Source organism: Echeneis naucrates, chromosome 9, assembly GCF_900963305.1.
Source record: "Echeneis naucrates chromosome 9, fEcheNa1.1, whole genome shotgun sequence".
Taxonomy (NCBI): domain Eukaryota; kingdom Metazoa; phylum Chordata; class Actinopteri; order Carangiformes; family Echeneidae; genus Echeneis; species Echeneis naucrates.
This window is the reverse complement of record NC_042519.1, coordinates 18,486,150-18,506,063: the sequence shown is the minus strand read 5'-3', so window position 1 is coordinate 18,506,063 and position 19,914 is coordinate 18,486,150. Positions and strand designations below refer to the sequence as shown.

General features: G+C 41.8%; 3 protein-coding genes across 8 annotated transcripts; 2 read left to right on the top strand and 1 right to left on the bottom strand.

Annotated features, from left to right (window-relative positions):
- Positions 1–1,385: 1,385 nt before the first annotated feature.
- Positions 1,386–8,545, bottom strand: fahd2a (fumarylacetoacetate hydrolase domain containing 2A). Of its 6 annotated transcripts, none has more exons than XM_029510682.1 (8): positions 8,302–8,545; positions 6,351–6,613; positions 5,830–6,046; positions 5,025–5,081; positions 4,780–4,942; positions 3,705–3,813; positions 2,959–3,046; positions 1,386–2,822 (listed from the first exon to the last, which is right to left on the bottom strand). In XM_029510682.1, exons 2-8 carry the CDS (start codon positions 6,611–6,613, stop codon positions 2,760–2,762), a joined length of 960 nt encoding a protein of 319 aa, XP_029366542.1. In that variant the 5' UTR covers positions 8,302–8,545; the 3' UTR covers positions 1,386–2,759. The 6 variants fall into 6 exon arrangements, with proteins under 6 accessions (XP_029366542.1, XP_029366540.1, XP_029366541.1 ...); XM_029510680.1 differs by having other exon boundaries at positions 1,387–2,822; positions 5,025–5,084; XM_029510681.1 differs by having other exon boundaries at positions 1,387–2,822; positions 5,025–5,084; positions 8,364–8,545.
- A 451-nt stretch (positions 8,546–8,996) lies between these two features.
- LOC115049057 (putative aminopeptidase W07G4.4) lies at positions 8,997–15,120 on the top strand. The gene is made up of 16 exons (XM_029511002.1): positions 8,997–9,110; positions 10,250–10,291; positions 10,394–10,484; positions 10,643–10,791; positions 11,123–11,231; positions 11,383–11,510; positions 11,604–11,703; positions 11,842–11,917; positions 12,013–12,098; positions 12,543–12,647; positions 12,907–12,982; positions 13,086–13,204; positions 13,883–13,966; positions 14,101–14,158; positions 14,317–14,498; positions 14,612–15,120. Exons 1-16 carry the CDS (start codon positions 9,100–9,102, stop codon positions 14,747–14,749), a joined length of 1,554 nt encoding a protein of 517 aa, XP_029366862.1. The 5' UTR covers positions 8,997–9,099; the 3' UTR covers positions 14,750–15,120.
- A 1,157-nt stretch (positions 15,121–16,277) lies between these two features.
- On the top strand, positions 16,278–19,374 carry pcna (proliferating cell nuclear antigen). The gene is made up of 6 exons (XM_029510400.1): positions 16,278–16,696; positions 17,768–17,865; positions 17,943–18,010; positions 18,112–18,306; positions 18,613–18,736; positions 18,820–19,374. Exons 1-6 carry the CDS (start codon positions 16,476–16,478, stop codon positions 18,894–18,896), a joined length of 783 nt encoding a protein of 260 aa, XP_029366260.1. The 5' UTR covers positions 16,278–16,475; the 3' UTR covers positions 18,897–19,374.
- Positions 19,375–19,914: the final 540 nt, after the last annotated feature.

Below are 19,914 nucleotides of genomic sequence, written 5' to 3'. Positions count from 1 at the left end.
TGTGATATTTGAGTTACACAAGCTTTTTGTTTGTTTTCTTCCTAATTGTAAACACCCCAACAAATGGTTTGGCCACCGAGCCTTCGCTAAGCCCCGCCCCCTTGGTTACTGTTGCTATGCCGGCCTGTTCTCTGTTGTCCGAAATTCGGTAGGAAAATGTCCGGTCAGCATCAGTCCGGTGATCAGAAAGGAGAATAAGAAAATAAAGGGTAAGAAATTTTCTGATAAAGTAAACAAAAGTGGGGACGGTGAAGCTGAGACGAGAAACGTAGAGCAAGGTAAGAAACGGAGCAGTTAGTTTGTAACGTAAGCTAACTGGCCAGCTCTAATGCTAACCATTAGCCTAGCCTGTATTAAAGCCTGACACAAAACGTTACCTTTGACAGAAACAACCGAGTTTGGAGGAATTTATTTAAGCTGTTTGTGTTATTCCTGCACAAAGATGTTGACAGCAAATTTAGAAGAAGTACTCCACCGCTTCAGACACAACAACACACACAAGGACCGGTGTGTCAACCGATTAGGTCCCCCCCCTCTCAAGTTCCTGTTCCCCTTTACACCGATTTACTGCTGAGTCTGCATATGTGCTAAGTTACCGTGCGTACTTAAAGAAGAAGCAAATAGAAACACAGCTGGGTGATACACACCAGGTAATAATACGACCAAGATGTATTCTGTAGAATGAGCCGATCGTTATGGAGAAATAATCCAGGTAGGATGAGGATTATACATCCTGGCCATGTCTGTATGTGTTCCAGTTAAGAATATGGCCACCTGGATTATTTCTCCATAACGATCGACTCCTTCTACATTATACATCGTGGCCGTATTATTACCTTGAACACACATTAGCTTGTAGCCAGAGTTTGGATGTCTTCTGTGGACATCACTGACAAAAAAAACTCATCACAGAATACAGATCTGTCTGCAAAGCATAGCAACAGTAACCGAGGGGGGCGGGGCTTAGACCAAAGGATCTTTGGCCAAACCATTTGTTGGGGGTGGGGGGGGGGGGTTACAATTAGGAAGAAAACAAGTAAGAAGCCAATTTAACTCAAATATTACATAATCTTCCTCCATAAACAAATCGTCCCAGTGGGTGATTCTTTTACTGGTCTAGTCTGTGGTCCCGTCCCCGGTCTAGTCTCGGTCCGTTCCTGGAGGGGTGCCGTCACCGGTCTGGTCTGGTTCGGCCTATGTGTCATTCGCAGGCGCTCCGCCCGTTTTCCAAATGAACGGCAAACTATAGTAACGTTATAAGTCAAAAATAATGTCATCAATCGTCAGTCGAGCATGCTAACCAGTTAGCTAGCAGTCCATTTCGAAGTGACTTACTAGTGTAAGTGATCCGGCAGTGAGGTTTACTTAACATAGGCATCAATTTACACAAAATGAAAACAAATGCATTCTCAATTTATTCTTTATAGAATAAACATGCTAGTAACCTACACATCGGCTTGTTCCATTTCGTTTTCTGATTCAGATTAGAGCAAAAGTAGGAAGTAACGAGAGAATATAGAAATGTAGTGGAGTAAAAAGTACAATATTTGTCCTGCAAATGTAGTGAAGTGAAAGTAAAAGTACTCAAGTAAAATACAGATACTCAAAAACTGTACTTTAATACAGCACTCCGGTAAAGGAACTTCTTTCCTGCCCGCCCCTGCACCAGTCACCTGGGAAAGACTGGGGGAGCCAGTCCGATGAAACCTGCTGGAGGCTCCGGTGAAGCCTCTGAAAAACCACAGCAAGCCCAAAAGACAAAAGAAAAATACATTTAAAAACAGTCTAACGCCAACACAATAATAAAAACCGACGGATCGAGAAAAGCTAGAGACAACAACGTTTCAAACAAAGCTTGAAACAGGCTGTGAAGATTTCCTCATATTACTTCATGTTCACAGTTAACATGCTGCATGGTGTATGGACATGGTGCTGGCTGGAGTTCAGAAGGTCAGCCGGCTCAGCCTTTAGGTGTGAGGCAGAACTCCCCATGTCCGCATTTTGAAATCGTTCTTGAATGATATACTGAACCTTGAATTACTCCAATGTACATGATCTGTTTCAAAAAAATACTAATTTTCTCATTATTAAGTGACTCAGATATCAAACTTAACTGTGACACAGTCTTGAAAGAACAAGCATATCCCCAAAGCTAATTGCTGGCTGTGAAAATATCCAGCTTCATTTGAGCCAAAATGGAGCAACACAGTCAAATCCAAGATCAGAGTAATTATGACGAATTTTCTCACAGGCAATGCAAGCAGCAAATAATGAAGTGGGACATTTTTTATTACTTTTGCTGTTTACTTTTTGAAAGTTAGTAGAAATGTTTGGCTCACAATTTATCATCATGACTATCCAACATAATTACATACATTTTATTTTTCACACTGAAATAAGTCAAGAGGTTCACAGTTTTCTGCTTTGTAGCATGAGTGGGAGGCTGTTGATTGCAGGTATTTTTTCAGTTGCTGATGACTGTGTGACTCATTTAACTATGGTGGAGCGGCACACACCACGTTGAGTCACGTAATTACACTGTAGACATCCAGATAGTGAAAATACCATGTTTTCCTCCCTCACAATAAAAGTGGTATGAATAAAACATACTTTTGTACACATCTTCATACAATCAAGCTGGGACAGATTTGAGACATTAAATGGAAGTCCTTCATTACGTGAAGCAGCATCAGCAGTGCAGTTTGACTCAGGTCATTTTTTTGTGGATTGTTTTGGTCTTCAGCAGTTAATCTTGGGCTTTAGACCACTTTGTTGATTATTGAACCTATCTGGTCTATCTGGCACTCCACCACATCTCCTTTCTGAAAGAAAAATGAGCAAATACTTAGTTAAAAGGGATATTTATGATATGATGTCTACTGAAATATCCTAATAACACTCAAGCTACAGGTTTGCTAAACCCTAATGATTAAATTTTTATTCCATACATGAAATTACCTTGAGAAAGACAGGTGGCTTTTTGAACACACCCACGCCCGGGGGAGTGCCTGTCAGGAACACATCTCCTGGAATTAATGTCACAAATCTGACAGAGGAACAAAGAAAATGCACAGCTCAGATAACAATCAGGACAATGAGCTATACAACAACAGGACTTGCATTTCAAGTTAGCTTTGTTGTGTCGTTAGCAGGTGGAGACTGTCTTCTGGAGAACTGGGTAGAAAGTAACTGCCAAATTATCCTAGTTGATCTGAAGCTCTTGTGAAAGGGGCCAGGAGTGACACTGGCACTGTGGCCAGTAAGTTAGGCCAGACAACCAAAGGGCTTTTTCTTTCAAGGATCTCAAATCAGTCCAAACAACCCTGTAGTTGGTCAGGAAGATTTAGTGCTGAAGAGTGGCAGCCATGGTGGAGAAGTCTGGTGAATCATGTAACTTTATCTTCCAACCAGTGTCGATCAGACTCCATTTGCTTACTCAGTGCTTCCTTTTGTGAGTTCATTTGTCAAAGTTATTGCTTTAAAAAAATACTGCATGCTCAGTTCAAGTTACTGAGGTGGAGAAATAGACTACAGATGGAAATTAGCATTTCGCTAAATCAAGTGCAGCCATCTTTTTATTTTTTGTGGTTGATTAATGTCACTGCACATTGTCCTTTATTGATTAAATAAATAAAATCAAATAAATGTAAAAGTTCTGTATTTCTTATGTAAAGTTCACGAGCAGTAACAGTAAATGTGCTTACTTTGACACCCAGGAGACCAGTGCTGCGGTCTTGAAGATCATCTGATCAGTGTTGCTGCTCTGGACTGTGTCCCCGTTGACGAGGCAGCGGATACCCAGGCTGTGAGGGTCTGAAGAGGAGGGATGCAACAATCAGGAGCTGCTGTGTTTGTGAATATAAACCTAAACCACTCATCAGGGTCAGTGGACATGTTCACACCAAACAAACGGAAAGAAAAGACAGCATCACCATGTAATGTGCAAATACAATCAAGAGCAAAATGAGAATGAGCTATGCCAATAAACTAAATTACATTAACACACTTGGCAAATGTTGTTATTTTAAGTAAACTGTGTTGTAAAGTTTAAAATTTTAGAGTGGATTAATGTTGCATCATTCAAATGGTCAGTTTTCACTTAGTGGAAGGACATTTTCAAGTCCTTGTCCTAATATTGTCTCCGTTTTTTCATTGTTCCTGTGGTTAACATGAAGGATTTTTAAGTGACATATCCAGGATATTCATTCATTCATCCATCTATCGTCTACCTCTTATCCATTTGCGAGTCTTGGGGGGTTGCTGGAGCCAATCCCAGCTCACATTGGGCGAGGGGGTTGGGTACACCCTGGACAGGTCACCAGTCCATCACAGGGTCAACACACAGAGACCAACAACCACTCACACTCACACTCAGACTGACAGACAATTTAGAGTCAGTAATTAACCTAAACATGTCTTTGGACGGTGGGAGGAAACCCACACAGGCATGGGGAGAACATATAAACTCTACACAATAAAGGCCCCAGGCCCGGGAACCAAACCCGCCACCTTCTTGTTGTGCAGCAACAGCACCAACCACTGTGCTGCCGTGCTGCCCGTATCTCCAGGAATTTGCCCCAAATATCAAGCTGAGACTTTCAGAATGCTTTCAACCATAAAAATCCATTTGGACTGGTCTCTGTCATAATTGTGCTGTGGACATGTTTCCCTGAGATGCAGCTTGTGAACTCCGAATCTTCTGACAGATAAACAGATAACTGCATGATTCACCAGACTGCCTTTAATTTCCCCTCTTTGTCTGGTTTCTCATTTTCTCACCGTTCACAGCATCAGTGGTTACCAAGGCGGGACCGAGAGGACAAAAGCTGTCAAACGTTTTTCCCAGCAGCCACTGCTTCCCGTTGCGCTTCATCTGCCAGTCACGCGCACTGACATCATTGGCCACAGTGAATCCAGCCACATAGGAGAGAGCATCTTCCTCCTGGACGGCGAGAATAATGGAAACACAGTCTGAGGAGATATCAAAGCGTCACAGACATCAGAGGTGATGCTGTTTTTCCCACCTTAATGTGTTTTCCTCTTCGCCCAATCACAAAGGCCAGCTCCACCTCCCAGTCCACCTCCTCGAGGCAGACAAAAGACCAAGATGAAACAGATACAACATCAAAAGAACTAGAGCTGTGTCCTCACTACACACCGAGTCTAAGCAGGTTGTTCTATTAGTATAAAATATATTGTTCACGCTAAGTGGAACTGCAACTGGAAAAACAAGTATGCTATAAAAATAAGTCTGTAGATACAGAACAGTATAACATCTTTAGACATTGCAGGTTTTAGTCTCTTAAACACTAACACATAATAATAGTGTCTCACTGCAATCATCCTTTTCTGTGGTGTATTATTTATCATGCAGATTCATTTTATGAATTCTCATGAATTGACTGGAACAATGTTTTAAATTAAATGTTTGTCAAATCAAATATTTTCCATCACATTTCTATAAACACACTTGTTCTTTTAATAATTACACTCTTCTAATCCAATTGAGATTTAACAGTGTGGAATCTCTGATTGAGTCCCTTTTTTTTTAAAACAAAGGACTATTAGGCAAACAGGTGATTACTTCAACTTTAAGATGTTAAAAGTGAGTAATCTATGTTTTTAGTAAATAACGTATTTTATTTAACACTTTGTTTATCTGTCTTACCAATCTCATCTCAGAATCGCTTTTATCGATCAAATTTTTTTTATTGGCTTCACCACCTCTCATATTGAGACTTTTAAAAAGGATTCAAAATAATTTGAGAGTTACAAAAATAATTTCCTTTTTTTTTTTTTTTTTTTTGAAAGTTGTGTCTTTGTTCCCACCTGGCTCTCTGTAGGTAGTGTGATGTCATCGTAGGGACCTGTGATGGCGCTGGGGAACTTGCTGAAAATGATCGGTTCTTTGGGAATCGGGGCGTTCTGCTCCAGGCAGTGGTCACGGTAGTTCATACCCACACACACCACCTTCTCTGGGGCCAACACAGGAGACAGCAGATGGATCTCCGATCGCTCCAACACATGCTGACTGGACGCCAAGGCTCTAAGGAGAAAAAGGGTGAACATGTGTTAGAAATACGTTAGAAAGCTCCTGGTGAAAAGTAAATGTAAATTTAATATGATAATCCGACAAAAATAATGGTTAATAAAAAGGATGTAGGAAGAACATTGGAGACTTAGATTAGTTTTAGTGATTTAAGAAGATTGTTCTAACTGTGAAGATGATTTACTACAGAAATTATATTAAGGAGGAAGGAAAATTATTTGAAAGCAAGAAAAACATAATTAGGGAAGATGGTGATGACCGATGAGGCTCATTTAGGAGGAAACCGACTGACGTACGATACCTCTGTGCACACTCCAGACCCTCATCTCCAAGCCCCAGCAGCTCTCTCATTGTTGAGGGCATGGAGGGGTCAAACGCCTTCAAATCCACCACGCCAAGCCCCTCGCCTCGCTCCACTCCCACTCTGATGCCCTCTCCATCACCATGGCGACGAAACTGCACCAGACGCATAGCTGCACCACTCAAGCCTCGGCTCTGCGCAGTCGTTTGGTTCAGACCGACTAAACTCCTGAAGATACAATAAGAGCGAAGAGGAAGTCTCATCTGTTGTGTAGAAAATAAATGATAATAATAAAGTGGTCAGAGGTGGCAGAATAACTGAGACAAAACAGAAAGCAATCAAAATGCTAATTACATAGATTTATTTAATTTATGAAGATGTCTGTTTATTTAACTTTACTATGACATTAATCAATTAATTACAAGTTTGCCAGACGTCAACTAATGCAAAGTGCCAACTACAGTTTCCTAAAGCAGCTTTCATTGTTTCATATTCACACATTCTTTGTATGCCTTAAAAAAGTGAATGATTGCAGTAAAATAATTCTGTTTGGGAACAAAACCAGAAGGTTGGGACCTTTGGTCAGAGACCTTCTGTCTAATCAAGACATATTCATGCCTTATATTTCACAGAATTCCCTTTTCCCCGGGAACCAAACAAAATGATTTCAAAGAATACAACTAATGCAGACTAAAACTAAGAAGAGAGAAAGTCACTACAGTCCTCATGTGTTTGCAGTGATTTCCAGTTGGATACAGCACTAAATTCAAACTTTCTGACTGATCTGAGCTGGACACTAAATACATTTGTGAAAAGTAAATAAGCCTGAAGACCTGCGGGAGCCGGTCAGTCTGTGTCTCATGTTAAATCATTCGTGTTTTTATCCACTGTGCTGCTCAGTACTGGAATCCTGTAACTGGAGTGCAGTGAACTGCACACTTCTTCATTTGTTCACTTGGTTTGTTGAGCAGAAGCTATAAAACCACTCAGCATGTCTGTCAGTGTCACAGTGTTGAGTGATCATCGCCTGTCAGTCCATAATGGAGCTGTACAGAAAAGCCGGAAGGAAGTTCCTGTCTCTGGTTAAAGTTCCTGTCTCTGGTTAAAGTAGCTGTCTCTGGTTAAAGTAGCTGTCTCTGGTTAAAGCTCCTGTCTCTGGTTAAAGTTCCTGTCTCTGGTTAAAGCTCCTGTCTCTGGTTAAAGCTCCTGTCTCTGGTTAAAGCTCCTGTCTCTGGTTAAAGCTCCTGTCTCTGGTTAAAGCTCCTGTCTCTGGTTAAAGCTCCTGTCTCTGGTTAAAGTAGCTGTCTCTGGTTAAAGCTGCTGTCTCTGGTTAAAGCTGCTGTCTCTGGTTAAAGCTCCTGTCTCTGGTTAAAGTTCCTGTCTCTGGTTAAAGCTCCTGTCTCTGGTTAAAGTTCCTGTCTCTGGTTAAAGCTCCTGTCTCTGGTTAAAGCTCCTGTCTCTGGTTAAAGCTCCTGTCTCTGGTTAAAGCTCCTGTCTCTGGTTAAAGTAGCTGTCTCTGGTTAAAGCTCCTGTCTCTGGTTAAAGTAGCTGTCTCTGGTTAAAGCTCCTGTCTCTGGTTAAAGTAGCTGTCTCTGGTTAAAGCTCCTGTCTCTGGTTAAAGTAGCTGTCTCTGGTTAAAGCTCCTGTCTCTGGTTAAAGTAGCTGTCTCTGGTTAAAGCTCCTGTCTCTGGTTAAAGTAGCTGTCTCTGGTTAAAGCTCCTGTCTCTGGTTAAAGTAGCTGTCTCTGGTTAAAGCTCCTGTCTCTGGTTAAAGTTCCTGTCTCTGGTTAAAGTAGCTGTCTCTGGTTAAAGCTCCTGTCTCTGGTTAAAGCTCCTGTCTCTGGTTAAAGTAGCTGTCTCTGGTTAAAGCTCCTGTCTCTGGTTAAAGTTCCTGTCTCTGGTTAAAGTAGCTGTCTCTGGTTAAAGCTCCTGTCTCTGGTTAAAGTTCCTACCTGCAGCTGCAGCTTTAGTCTGTGACTTTCTGATCTTTGGATCTTCTCTGTTTCAGACTCACCTCTTCGCTTCTGCAGAAAAAGAGAGCACTTCTAACTACTTCCGGTTTGTGTTTGTAGTTCTCAGAGGTCGGATCCGACAGGAGACACAAATGGATCACCGGACATCAGTGAAAAGGTGAAAGGTGAAAAGGTTATTCAACAACGAGTAATACACCGTGAATATGTTCCGCTTAATGCTGGTTTTACGAGTTTCACCACTTTTCAAAAAACTACAATTCCCCTGTGCATTGTTTATGGCGCCTTCAAGTACGGTAGGAGTTTTGCAACCTCCACAGCTATGTCTATATCATGTTTTAAAAGTTCAGTGAATCACAAGAAGATCTCAAAGTATAAACAACAAAATATAAAATAAGTTATGTAAAAGTAAAACATATATATTCAAAGGTATTATCAGCAACGTGTACCTTTATTAGAATAATTATCCTCGCTTGATTAATAATTATATTCTACATTCTGCAGCTTATTTGTTAAGATGATCCAGGAGGATTTATGAATGATGGCAATACATAAGCACCTAATTCACATTGATATATTAGATTACATTCATTTGTATTATTTGACGCAAACAACGTCGTGTTTTACGGCAGAGTTTTCATATTTACGAGCTCGGAGGAGGCCGCGAAGGTAGCAGGAGTGGATCAGCGGGTCATGTGATCAGCCGCAGGCCGGGTCCGGATGCGGACTCAGCGGCTCTGAGCTGCCTTTCAGCCGGAGACACCGAGGAGGAGGGCAACAATGTGCACCAGGTGAGAGCAGCTTTCTATGTTTTCATGGAATAACATCCGAGGCGAGTTCTGCTTTAACCGTGCGAACCTCAGCTGTTTTCATGATATCAACCATTCCTTTGTTTACTCATTCAGTAAATGAAACATCTGATCTTGACATGTTGCAACAGAGGTGGATACATTTTCTTCTGAAAGGAGATACAATCACAAAATCATCTCATGCTGACATTCACTTTCAGTATTACTCCACTTCCTTATATTTCCAACAGATGTCATATGATGCCAGAAATATCTGACGAGTGTTAGAAAAGCAGCTTTCAACTCTTTTAATGAAGGCCATCTACAAACCGTGTAGCAGATACACATTCAAGTTTTAGCTGCTCTTCAAATGATGATGCATTCTTACTTTTTATCTCATGAACCGAGAAGTAAGGGGGAAACAGTCAATGTGACATTTTCTGATAGTTTTGTAAATTTGGATGAAGACTTGATACCGATTCTAGATGAAAATGTCCTACAGTCAGTTTAGAGGAAAGAGCAATGATCCCAAACATAAACCTCAAAATCTGAACTTAAAGTCTGGAGTCATGCATGCTGAATGTGCAAAGCAGTCCCAGAACAATCAGAACTGGAAGTGTTTTGCATGAGTAGCAAAAAAATGAAGGAAAAAAAATCCAAAATCGACAACAGAAAGCAGATCATGATTACAGAGTTAGAGTTTTAAAGTTGATCTATTCTTTTTGTTCATGAAATAAACAGGAACTGTGTATTGACATTTGGGGAAAAAAAGGCTATTTGCTGTGGGGAGTTGCTTCTTTTCACTTCAATAAACCAAATTAACGTAACATATAGCTGTAACTTTGGCAGCCTCTGCTAACTGTGGTGGTTTCTCCCCATAAAGTGGACACAGTTCAAAGTCTTCACTTCTGTTGCAGCGAGACAAAAGTATAACTGCACTCGGCTGAAATCAAAGCAGATCTCAAAGGTCTGCAGAGATTCCACATTCAATCCACTCTGCGATCATTAACCTGCATTATAAAGAGTGAGACTAGTGTTTGGTTGCTTCACTGTGTCTGAGATAGCTTATCCATGTCAGGCAGTGCTGACATTACAAGTCGCACTAGAGGAAATAACTGTTTAATGTGTTTTCCGCTCTCCAGCGTCCAGCCTGTTGAATGGACTTCTGACCTCAAAAATCAGAAGTGAGTATCAGCAGAAATGCTGTTTTCAAAATAGGAACAATGTTTGTTTGTTCATCTCATCAGACTGTTGCATTCAGTGACTATTTTTCCTTTCTTCTCCAGCTTTGATGGTGTCGTCTTGGTGACCCAAAGCCATGACACATTGCCCTCAGAGCTCGAGTGCCTGAAGGCTCCTCTGCAGGACTACAGCTCTGTTAGTAGTTCTCCCATTACCAACCTGTCAAACTCAAAACCTACAACAGATTTGTTTTCTCTGTCTTTGTCTATGTTACACTCACACACATTAAAAAAAACAAGAACCAGAGGTGGTGTAACAGCTTCTCCACTGATTGAGTTTTCTGTTACTTCCAGGTGGACAGCGGTTTGGGGGACGAAGTGGTCGTCATCAAGGTCCCTGGCCTCTCTGGCAACCGTCTGGTTTTTGCCTCCACCGGGCCTGTAAACCGTGACTACGATGACGTCAGACGCTTCAGTGATGCAGCGGTCAACGGCATCAAACGGTCAGTTTTTGGTCCTAGTGGCTCACGTTGTTGTTTCTATGGTTCTGATATTTTAACGGCATTCATGCATTCACTGCATCAAAATTTGTTGTTCACGTTTGAACCCAAAGACTCTGTGAGTCAAACATAATATTAAATCTGGGAGTAATAAACCTAAATAAATCAAATCATTCATTTATCAAGCTTCTCTCGTACACCGACATGCTGGGCTGTTTCCCTGTGCTGTTGAAGGTCCTCTCTGCTTGCAGCACATTTCTTAATGCAGAAATAAAATCCAATTTTCCATTGAATAAGGTGTGCCTGCATGTATCCCATCTGTTTGTCCTTCCAGGGCCTTGAAAGCCGGTATGCAGCGCCCCCTGCTTGTCTGCCCTCCACACAAGGACTATAAGAACAGCACCCTGGTGGCTGCCCTCGGGGCGCTGCACGCGCTCTACATGGTGAGAAAAGACTGCTGCTCACACTGGGTACTCTATGTGTCTTGGATGATCCAAGTGAAACCACCTTCAGCCTGAGTGTGTTTAATATTGGATAAGAAGTATCTGGATCTGACACAATATGCTCACTTTCTATATTCTGTCTCCATAAAAGCCCCTTGAGGTGAGGGAGGGGAATGTGAAACCCTCCAACTACAAAGTGTGCGTTCTGGGGCTGTGGGCTGCTCAGGAGGCCGAGGGAAAGAGCCTGGCGAAGCTTGCTGATGCTCTGGAGAGCGGGAGGTAAGCCAGAATGCAGGATCTCATTTCCTGCACAGATTCAATGACGTTGTGATCTTCGCTCACTCTGCAGCTGTCTGGTTTTCTCCTCTTCAGACTGGCGTGTCGTGATATTGGCGGCTCTGACCCTGAGCGTATGGCTGCTCCCCGCGTGGCTGATTATGTCCAGGCCCTCTTCAAGGACAGCCCTGTGCAGGTAGTAAGAAGTGTTAAACCCTGTGTGCTAAAAGAATGGCCTGATAGTCTATATTTTATTAGTTGTTACTGATCAAACTGTGGAGCAATGATTAAAGTCATTACTGCAAAATCTATATTTGTTTTTATTGATCTGCAGGTGAAAGTGGTGAGCGACGTGAAAACTCTGGAGAAAGAGTACCCCTGTCTGGCTGCAGTCAACCGCTGTGCCAACTGTACGGAAAAACATGTTGTTTTCAATCACACAGTGACAGATTTTCCAACTTTTAAAAGATGTTGCAGCTTCACTCATCGTTCTCTCCTCGTGCAGGCGTGCCCCGTCATCAGGCCAGAGTTATCAAGCTGGAGTACTGTGGAGCTGGACCCATCCAGAAGACACTCATGTTGGTGGGAAAGGTGAGGGAGGACCTTCAGACATTAAAGCAAAGCTTAACCTTCAGACCATATATTCACAGAAGGCCCCGTCCCTCTAAAACACATCGCCACATGGGTGACCTGGGACGGTTGTGATTTGTTAATTTAAGTTTAAATATATACCAAAGTGAGCAAAGGTTATGAAAATCTAGTCACATATCAAAGCCTTAAGATGCAGATATTTATTGTGGTGTAAAACCTACAAAGAAATAAGAATTGCTAAAATTAACTTTCAGTAGTTCCAGTTTCTGTAAATGTGGAGATTTAAAAAAATTGTTTTATAATCTGTGACAATATATTGAATTAATTTGTGTTTCATTTGTTAATGGTCTATATTTTATTTTGAAAGATCCCAATAGGGTAAAAATTGAAGAGAAGGACCACTGTTCAGTTGGTTAAAGGCCGGTTCTGTTGTGGTGTTTCCAGGGCATCACCTACGACACTGGAGGAGCTGACATCAAGGCCGGGGGCGTCATGGCTGGGATGCACCGGGACAAGTGTGGAGCTGCTGCTGTAGCCGGCTTCTTCCAGGTGAGTGGCCTCCATCAAGCAGTCAGTGTAGGTAAAGAAACTACAGAGTGAATTTGAAATAAAATCTAAAATCTGTCATCACTGAGTTCTTTTCTTCATTTAAGCCCTCATGTTCAATTCCACTTCGACTTTACATTGTGTCCGTTGTATTGAGTTTCATGTTCATAAATAACTTTGGTAGGAGTAAGAAATCTGCACATAGATACCGGAGCTTTGTTTACAACTCAGCCAGTTAAGTCGTGTCCTCTTTACTGTCTAGATTTTAGCCAAGCTGAAGCCACAACATCTGAAGGTTATTGGCTCGATGGCCATGGTGAGGAACAGTGTGGGTGCAGGTCAGTTTGATCCACTTTTCGTAATATTTAAGTTCCAGCTGGTTTTTACTTCTGTGGTTTACCTTTCTCCTCCTCACATCACTGTCTGTGTGCATTTTCTCAGACTGCTATGTGGCTGATGAGCTGGTTCTGTCCCGTGCGGGTCGCAGAGTGAGGGTGGGAAATACTGATGCAGAGGGACGCATGGTGATGGTTGACCTGCTCTGTGAAATGAAAGAAAAGGTGAGAACATCTCTGACAGATACTTCTTAACTCGTCCCAGCATGCTAACCCTCTTTTGAACGCCTCTCCTCTTTGTTTTTTTTTTTTTGTTTGTTTTTTTTATGCTTTTCAGCCCATAAACACAGACAGCCCCCCCCCCCCCCCGCAACTATAAATAGTATCATTTGTCTATAAAATTCTGTGTGCGCATGCTCGGTGCATAAAAACCCGACTCATACTCCCTGTGCAGAGCGCTGCCACCTACTGTAGTGGAGGTGAATTACACTTTATTCTAGTACAGCAAAAAAAAAAAAGCATGTTCCGCGGTCACACACGCAATAGTCCCCCCCCCCCCCCCCCCCCCCCCCCCCCCACACACACACACACAACATGTAATGTCAAAGCTAACTGTGCATACTCATAAATGACAGAAACTTTGCAAATAAGACAAAAATAAAAATGAAAAATGTTCATACAAATTATAACACAAAAGGATCATTATTGTAGTCATTCCTGTAAATACCAAAATGTGAAATCATACTTCATACATACACATCTACTAACTTCTACTTCCATTTGATGTTTTAATGAATTTTTATCAAACTTTGATTTGATCATCCGTAAAATCTCTCCAGAAACTGCCATAACCAGTTTTGTTTCATCTTAACTTCATCATAATACTGTCGCCTGTTTGTGCAGGCGGTACGTGAGACTTCTCCTGAGCTGTTTACTATCGCGACTCTAACTGGACACGCCATTAGAGCTATGGGACCCAACTACTCTGTGAGTACGGTTCAAACATCAATACTGCCATTTACTGACCGGTGTTGATATTTAGGCATCAGGAAAACTCTAATAATTCACTGCTGAGGAAACCTTTGCTTTCACTGAGTTCAGTTTAAAATTTTTCCTTGTAGATCATCATGGATAATGGACCAGCTCATCGCAGTGGGAATGCTGCTCAGTGGCAGAAAGGTAAAAGTGAAACGGTTTGAAACTTTGACCTCAGAAATGTAACTAAGTAATATTTAAAGGAGTCAGCATCCTTTTACTATTCCTGTGCATGAGGTCAGTTAAAGGTATTCTGTATTTTCCCCTCACCAAAACCTGCTTTTTGCCCGACACTGGTGCAGCTGGAGAGGTGCTGGGTGACGTGTTCGAGGTGTCCAGCATCAGACGAGAGGACTACGAGTTCCACAAGGGCAAGTCTGAATATGAGGACATTCTGCAGTGCAACAATCTGCCGTCCTCAGCTACACCTCGAGGACATCAGACCCCTGCAGCTTTCCTCATCATGGCCTCAGGGCTCGACAAGGTGCATTCACGTTGTCAAATTAAGTTTTATATCAGCATTATATCTGTAAATATGCTAAATATGATACAGAAGAAGTGCAGTGATTAACTTGTTCTTCTGAATTTCCAACACAGCATGGCGTAGACTCCACCACACCCCTGCCGTACTCCCACATTGACATCGCTGGGTCCAGTGGTCCTTTCCCCGGTGTCCCAACAGGAGCCCCAGTCCTTGCAATGGCAACCAACTACATCCTGCCCGGTAGTCTCTAAGCAGATGCCACAAGTATAGAAAGGCTACCCCTCTGCACTCAATACTGACACAAATTTGTATCCGTCCTCATATATATCAAATCTCTGCCAGTACTTTTTCATGTCTGACTTTCCCCAATACCCCCATTTTTTTCTTTCTTCAAGAACGTTCTCTGTTTTGTCAGACCTTTGACCTGTTTCTACCAAGTGTCGAATGACTCCGGTCTAAAGTGGCCTGAATCTATTTCCTCAGGGGTTAAAAGGCTGTATATCGTCATCCTTTTTATATGCTTCTGTCTGTATGTGTGTAACAAACAGGGGACGTAGTTGTGTGATTGTGTACCACACTGATCTAATATTAATCACAAATCAGTAAAACAAATTGGAGCATATTGTGTTCTTTGTGTGTCATTCTTTTACATATTTCAAGTACTTTAATTAAGAATTTCAGATTAATGCCAACTTGTACTTTTGCTGCACTCCATTTACCTAACAGCTAGCATCAATATATTAAGCAGTAAGAAATAACTTGACCTTAAACAGCCGTTTTAATGGTTCAGAGTTCAAATCTGCAATTTGTTTCCTGGAATTTTTCTATTTTACAGACCTCACTCACATTTAAAACTTCATGTTATGAAGGCCTTCGCGGTTAGACAATGGTTCACCGATGGATGTTGGTCATAAGGAGATGGTTTTATTCTTAGTTGCTAACAAAGATATAACAATAGGTATACACAGAGGATACACTCTGAATCCAGTTCTGGTCAAGGATAAGACATGATAATTTGGTAAGCGCATGTGAGAATGATCAGGTGGGAGGGGAGACACGGAACGGTGTTGTGACAAATTGTCAGACGAGGTTCCTTTGAAGGAATTACTGTGACACTGGTTCACCTCGTGAACTGCTGGAGACTGTCTGCTTTTTAGAACACGAGATTATCACAGCTTTGTCGTGTGTGAATATCCTCCACCACTGTTTGTCAGACACGATAGTGAATAATAGTCTCATTCTGGAATAGCTTTGCAGCTGATTTAAAAAGAAAGTTTAGAATTAACAGTATTAGTATTTATCTTTTTTCCTGTTTTTTTGTAAAGCACCAGGTGATTTGGTTCTCAGGAAAAACAGTTCTTAAAGCTGTATTTGTTGTAACCTGTTCGTTTAACCAGGTATTTCTAATAACCAACCAACCGAGTCTGTATTATTAGGATTTTTGTTATAAACAGATATATGACAGAAACATCAACCAATTTGGGCTTGTTTTTTTTTAAGTAAATGTGGCCATTAAATGTGTGAAACTGTAGTCTGTGAGATGAAGGTGCTTTAGATTTAATTTGTCAAACAAGGCAGAAAATCTACATGTGGAGGGAGCTGTGAAAATATAAATACAGATAAACCATAAGGATCATCAATATGCCTACAGTGATGAAGCTGAGGTATTGACGCTCCAGTTTACTCAGTTGCCCTCTCCAACATGGCTGAAGTCAGCGTCCGCTCACCGGAAGTGTGAGGCGGAAATGACGCAATGACGCCGAGTCATTAAAAGCTGAGTTTAGCGCGCGCTTGCAGCTCAAACCGGGTCGCTGCCGTCAGAGTTTGTCCGCCAGCTGCTCCATCAGCTCATCCGTCAGAACCTCCATCAGAACCACACAAAGACAGCTCCAGGAGGAAACCCACAGCCTCCATTTCACCGGAGCACCGCTTTCCTTTTAAATCTGCACACAAGACGAAAACAACAACAGCTCCACCATGTTCGAGGCTCGTCTGGTCCAGGGATCCATCCTGAAGAAGGTTCTGGAGGCTCTGAAGGACCTGATCACCGAGGCCTGCTGGGATGTCAGCTCGTCCGGCATCTCCCTGCAGAGCATGGACTCGTCCCATGTGTCCCTGGTCCAGCTCACCCTGCGGCACGACGGCTTCGACTCCTACCGCTGCGACAGAAACCTGGCCATGGGAGTGAACCTCAGCAGGTTAGAGCAAAGGTTACACCACCGCGATCACAACAACAACAACAACAATAATGATAATAACACAAAGCGCTGTTGTCTTCTGTTTTAGCTTTTAGGCCCACAACGAGCTGACGAATATAAACTTTGACAGACCGAGTTGTTAAACTGTGGCCACCACAAAAAAATGGACGTGTGCTTCATTAGATCGGTTTTAATAGCTGATTTTTGTGATTTTGTGATTTTTTTTTTTTTTTTTTTTTTTTGTGCCCAATTCAAATGACTGCAGTTAAACTCAGTCTGACGGTAGTTTTATTTCTGCGCCTCACAAAGAAGCGGCCATCTTGGCGGCGGACTTGCCCGGGCTTGTCTGAGTGGACGTCGGCCTGTTCCGCTTCAGCTCGGTGTTAACTCTGTACCGACGGCTGTCTAACGAGCAGCTTTAATGACTGCAGCATGCAAACGGTGCCCCGGTTTAACGGCGGGCAGTCACCGACTACACTGTGATGACGTCATTTGAGCGCCAAATTCTTGACCTGAGGGTTGGCGGGAATCGTTTTTTAACCCGGGAACTTCCACTTCCGCCTGCTGCCTAGAACTTCCGGTTTTGTCTGTAATATTACACTATAAAGTTTGTCTCTAATTGTTGACATATTTTGGCTCCCATCACATTTTACATTAAATGGGTCGAGATGAAGTAACTGACTTTATTCTGTGATAGAAACACATTTGCGTCTTTTTGGTCTGATGTTAAATTCAGTACTATTGAAACTGTTTTCAATAGTTGGGCTGCTGGACAAACACACTTTTGATTCACAGAAATGAAATTCTGCCACATCGCATATGAATGTTTTACTTGAGTCCACTAAAAATGTACAACTTTTCAGAAGATTCGGTTTACTTATTAGTCAGGTCATGTTTAACACATTAACGCTCCTGTTTTTAATAAAATACACATACAATTAATCAAAAATGGAATGTAATTTTTATTTTTTTTCTTTAGCATTTAACATTTCTTAGGTTCTCTTGTTGTTGTTGTTTTTTTATTTATTTATTTATCTTTGAATTATCTTTTTTCTTGTCAATCCCATCCAGTATGTCAAAAATCCTGAAGTGTGCAGGGAACGAAGACATCATCACCCTCAGAGCAGAAGACAACGCAGACACACTAGCCCTTGTGTTTGAGACACTCAGTAAGGTTTTGATTTGACTTTATTCTGTTTCTTCATCGCTGGTGTTTTGTTTATACATCTTCCCTTCACTCTTACAGACCAGGAGAAAGTCTCGGACTATGAGATGAAGCTGATGGACCTGGATGTGGAGCAGCTTGGTATCCCAGTAAGTCATCTGTTGTCCCTTTGTGTTCAACTTTTTTTTTTTTTTTTTTTTTAATGCAAACAGTTCCTGACTTCCTGTCCCCTGATGTTTTGTCCCCCCAGGAGCAAGAGTACAGCTGTGTGGTCAAAATGCCCTCTGGTGAGTTTGCTCGTATCTGCCGTGACCTGTCCCAGATCGGAGACGCCGTCATGATCTCCTGCGCCAAGGACGGAGTCAAGTTCTCTGCCTCAGGAGAGCTGGGGACAGGAAACATCAAGCTGTCGCAGACCAGCAACGTAGACAAAGAGGACGAGGCGGTGAGCATCGATATTTGACTGAGTTCATATAAGAAACCATAGTGATAACAAAGTGTCAGATGTTTTTTTTTTTTTATATATATTATTATTATTCTCTTATTTGTATCATTAATGAATTACAATAAGGCTTTGCAGTAGCTCAGATGTCTCCAGTTCTAAGGACTTGCACTTTTACCATTTTCAGATTTCTGTTTTCTGTTGCAGGATAAGAAAAATAATTTGACAAAAAAATTGTATTTCTTATTTGGTTTATTCACGGAGCAGTCATTGAGCTCACATTAAGTGATCATGCCTGTTCCTTCTCAGGTTACTATTGAGATGAATGAGCCTGTCCAGCTAATCTTTGCCCTCAACTACCTGAACTACTTCACCAAGGCCACTCCGCTTTCCAAGACTGTCACCCTCAGCATGTCTGCTGACATCCCCCTCGGTAGGTTTCTTTCCTTCCTTCTGAATTCTCAACATATCACAGATGGAGTTGTGGCCCTTAAGTGTTGTTTCTCTTTCTTAAAGTTGTTGAGTACAAGATCGCTGACATGGGACACGTCAAATACTACTTGGCGCCTAAGATTGATGAAGAGGCTTCCTAAGTTGCTTGTAAAATCCCAAAAAGGAAGAATAGAGAGAAGCAGGTGACTGGGACTTGTCCTGAGTGGTTGAAGGGCTGAAGTGACCTCATGTTGGTGGATCATCACTGAGGTTTCCTGTCTTCTTTCTAACAAGACATTCACAGCAGGAGGTGACGAGTCGGTGTATAATAAACGGTCAGCTGTCAGCTATAGACATGATGCCATCTGTGTGACGTAATGAAGCTTCAGCCTTTGACTGAGCAGCAGGTTGTGCTCCAGACAGTCCCGTGGAAATTCAGCACTTGTTCACCCCTCTTTTATCCCACTCTCTACTTTTTTCCCCCCATTTTTGGGACAGCAGGTTTCAGATATCCCATTCCTTCTTGTAGATAACTCATGTGTAAATACATTCTATAGTTTTCGCACTGTCAGGTCGACCTCAAATGTTTTTGTATTCACTGAAATTCATTTCAAAATAAATGATAAAAATTCTTTCCAATATTCAGTTTGTGTTTCTGTGTACGGACAAAAACTGCACATACACTATTTTAAGACATGAAGCATACTTGCTGGCTTAAATTTCAGCCAACATCCTGCACTTTTATAGCCTGATAAGTGAAACCCGAAGCCTGGTCAATGGTCTCACTTAGCTTTTAGCACAGAGTTCAGATTTCAGGTCAAATTCAAGTTGGGTTTTTGGGTTGTGTTTTTTTTTTTGTTTGTTTGTTTGTTTTTTTTTCCTTCTTGCTCTGCTGCTGTTTTAGATTTGACCTTGCTGTCTTGAGTTGGATCAAATCTGCCAGTGAACTCTGAAGGTAATGGAACAAGTGTTTTTTACAGCAGTTTGGCGTGTCATAAACAAATGTTAATTTTTTATTAAGATGGCAAGCTCAACCAACATTCATAATCCAGAAGTAAAATAAAACTTCCATTTAGGTGAAAGTACAGAGACATGAATAAAATGTTTTGTTCAGTATACGGAGGATATTTTTAGCAGCAGTAACCAGCCACAGTCAGCAGGTGGCGCTCTAAGGATGAT

What these genes read in the sequence shown, in the direction of transcription:
- fahd2a (XM_029510680.1), bottom strand. Translation starts at nt 6,613, where the DNA reads ATGAGACTTCCTCTTCGCTCTTATTGTATCTTCAGGAGTTTAGTCGGT. An exon ending in GAAGAGGAAAACACATTAAG is followed by an intron (nt 4,943 to 5,024) that starts GTGGGAAAAACA and finishes CTCGCCGTCCAG; the next exon opens with GAGGAAGATGCTCTCTCCTA. An exon ending in AGCCACCTGTCTTTCTCAAG is followed by an intron (nt 2,823 to 2,958) that starts GTAATTTCATGT and finishes TTTTTCTTTCAG; the next exon opens with AAAGGAGATGTGGTGGAGTG.
- LOC115049057 (XM_029511002.1), top strand. An exon ending in GATGCTCTGGAGAGCGGGAG is followed by an intron (nt 11,511 to 11,603) that starts GTAAGCCAGAAT and finishes TCTCCTCTTCAG; the next exon opens with ACTGGCGTGTCGTGATATTG. An exon ending in GAGGAACAGTGTGGGTGCAG is followed by an intron (nt 12,983 to 13,085) that starts GTCAGTTTGATC and finishes GCATTTTCTCAG; the next exon opens with ACTGCTATGTGGCTGATGAG.
- pcna (XM_029510400.1), top strand. Translation starts at nt 16,476, where the DNA reads ATGTTCGAGGCTCGTCTGGTCCAGGGATCCATCCTGAAGAAGGTTCTG. An exon ending in ATGGGAGTGAACCTCAGCAG is followed by an intron (nt 16,697 to 17,767) that starts GTTAGAGCAAAG and finishes AATCCCATCCAG; the next exon opens with TATGTCAAAAATCCTGAAGT. An exon ending in TAGACAAAGAGGACGAGGCG is followed by an intron (nt 18,307 to 18,612) that starts GTGAGCATCGAT and finishes GTTCCTTCTCAG; the next exon opens with GTTACTATTGAGATGAATGA.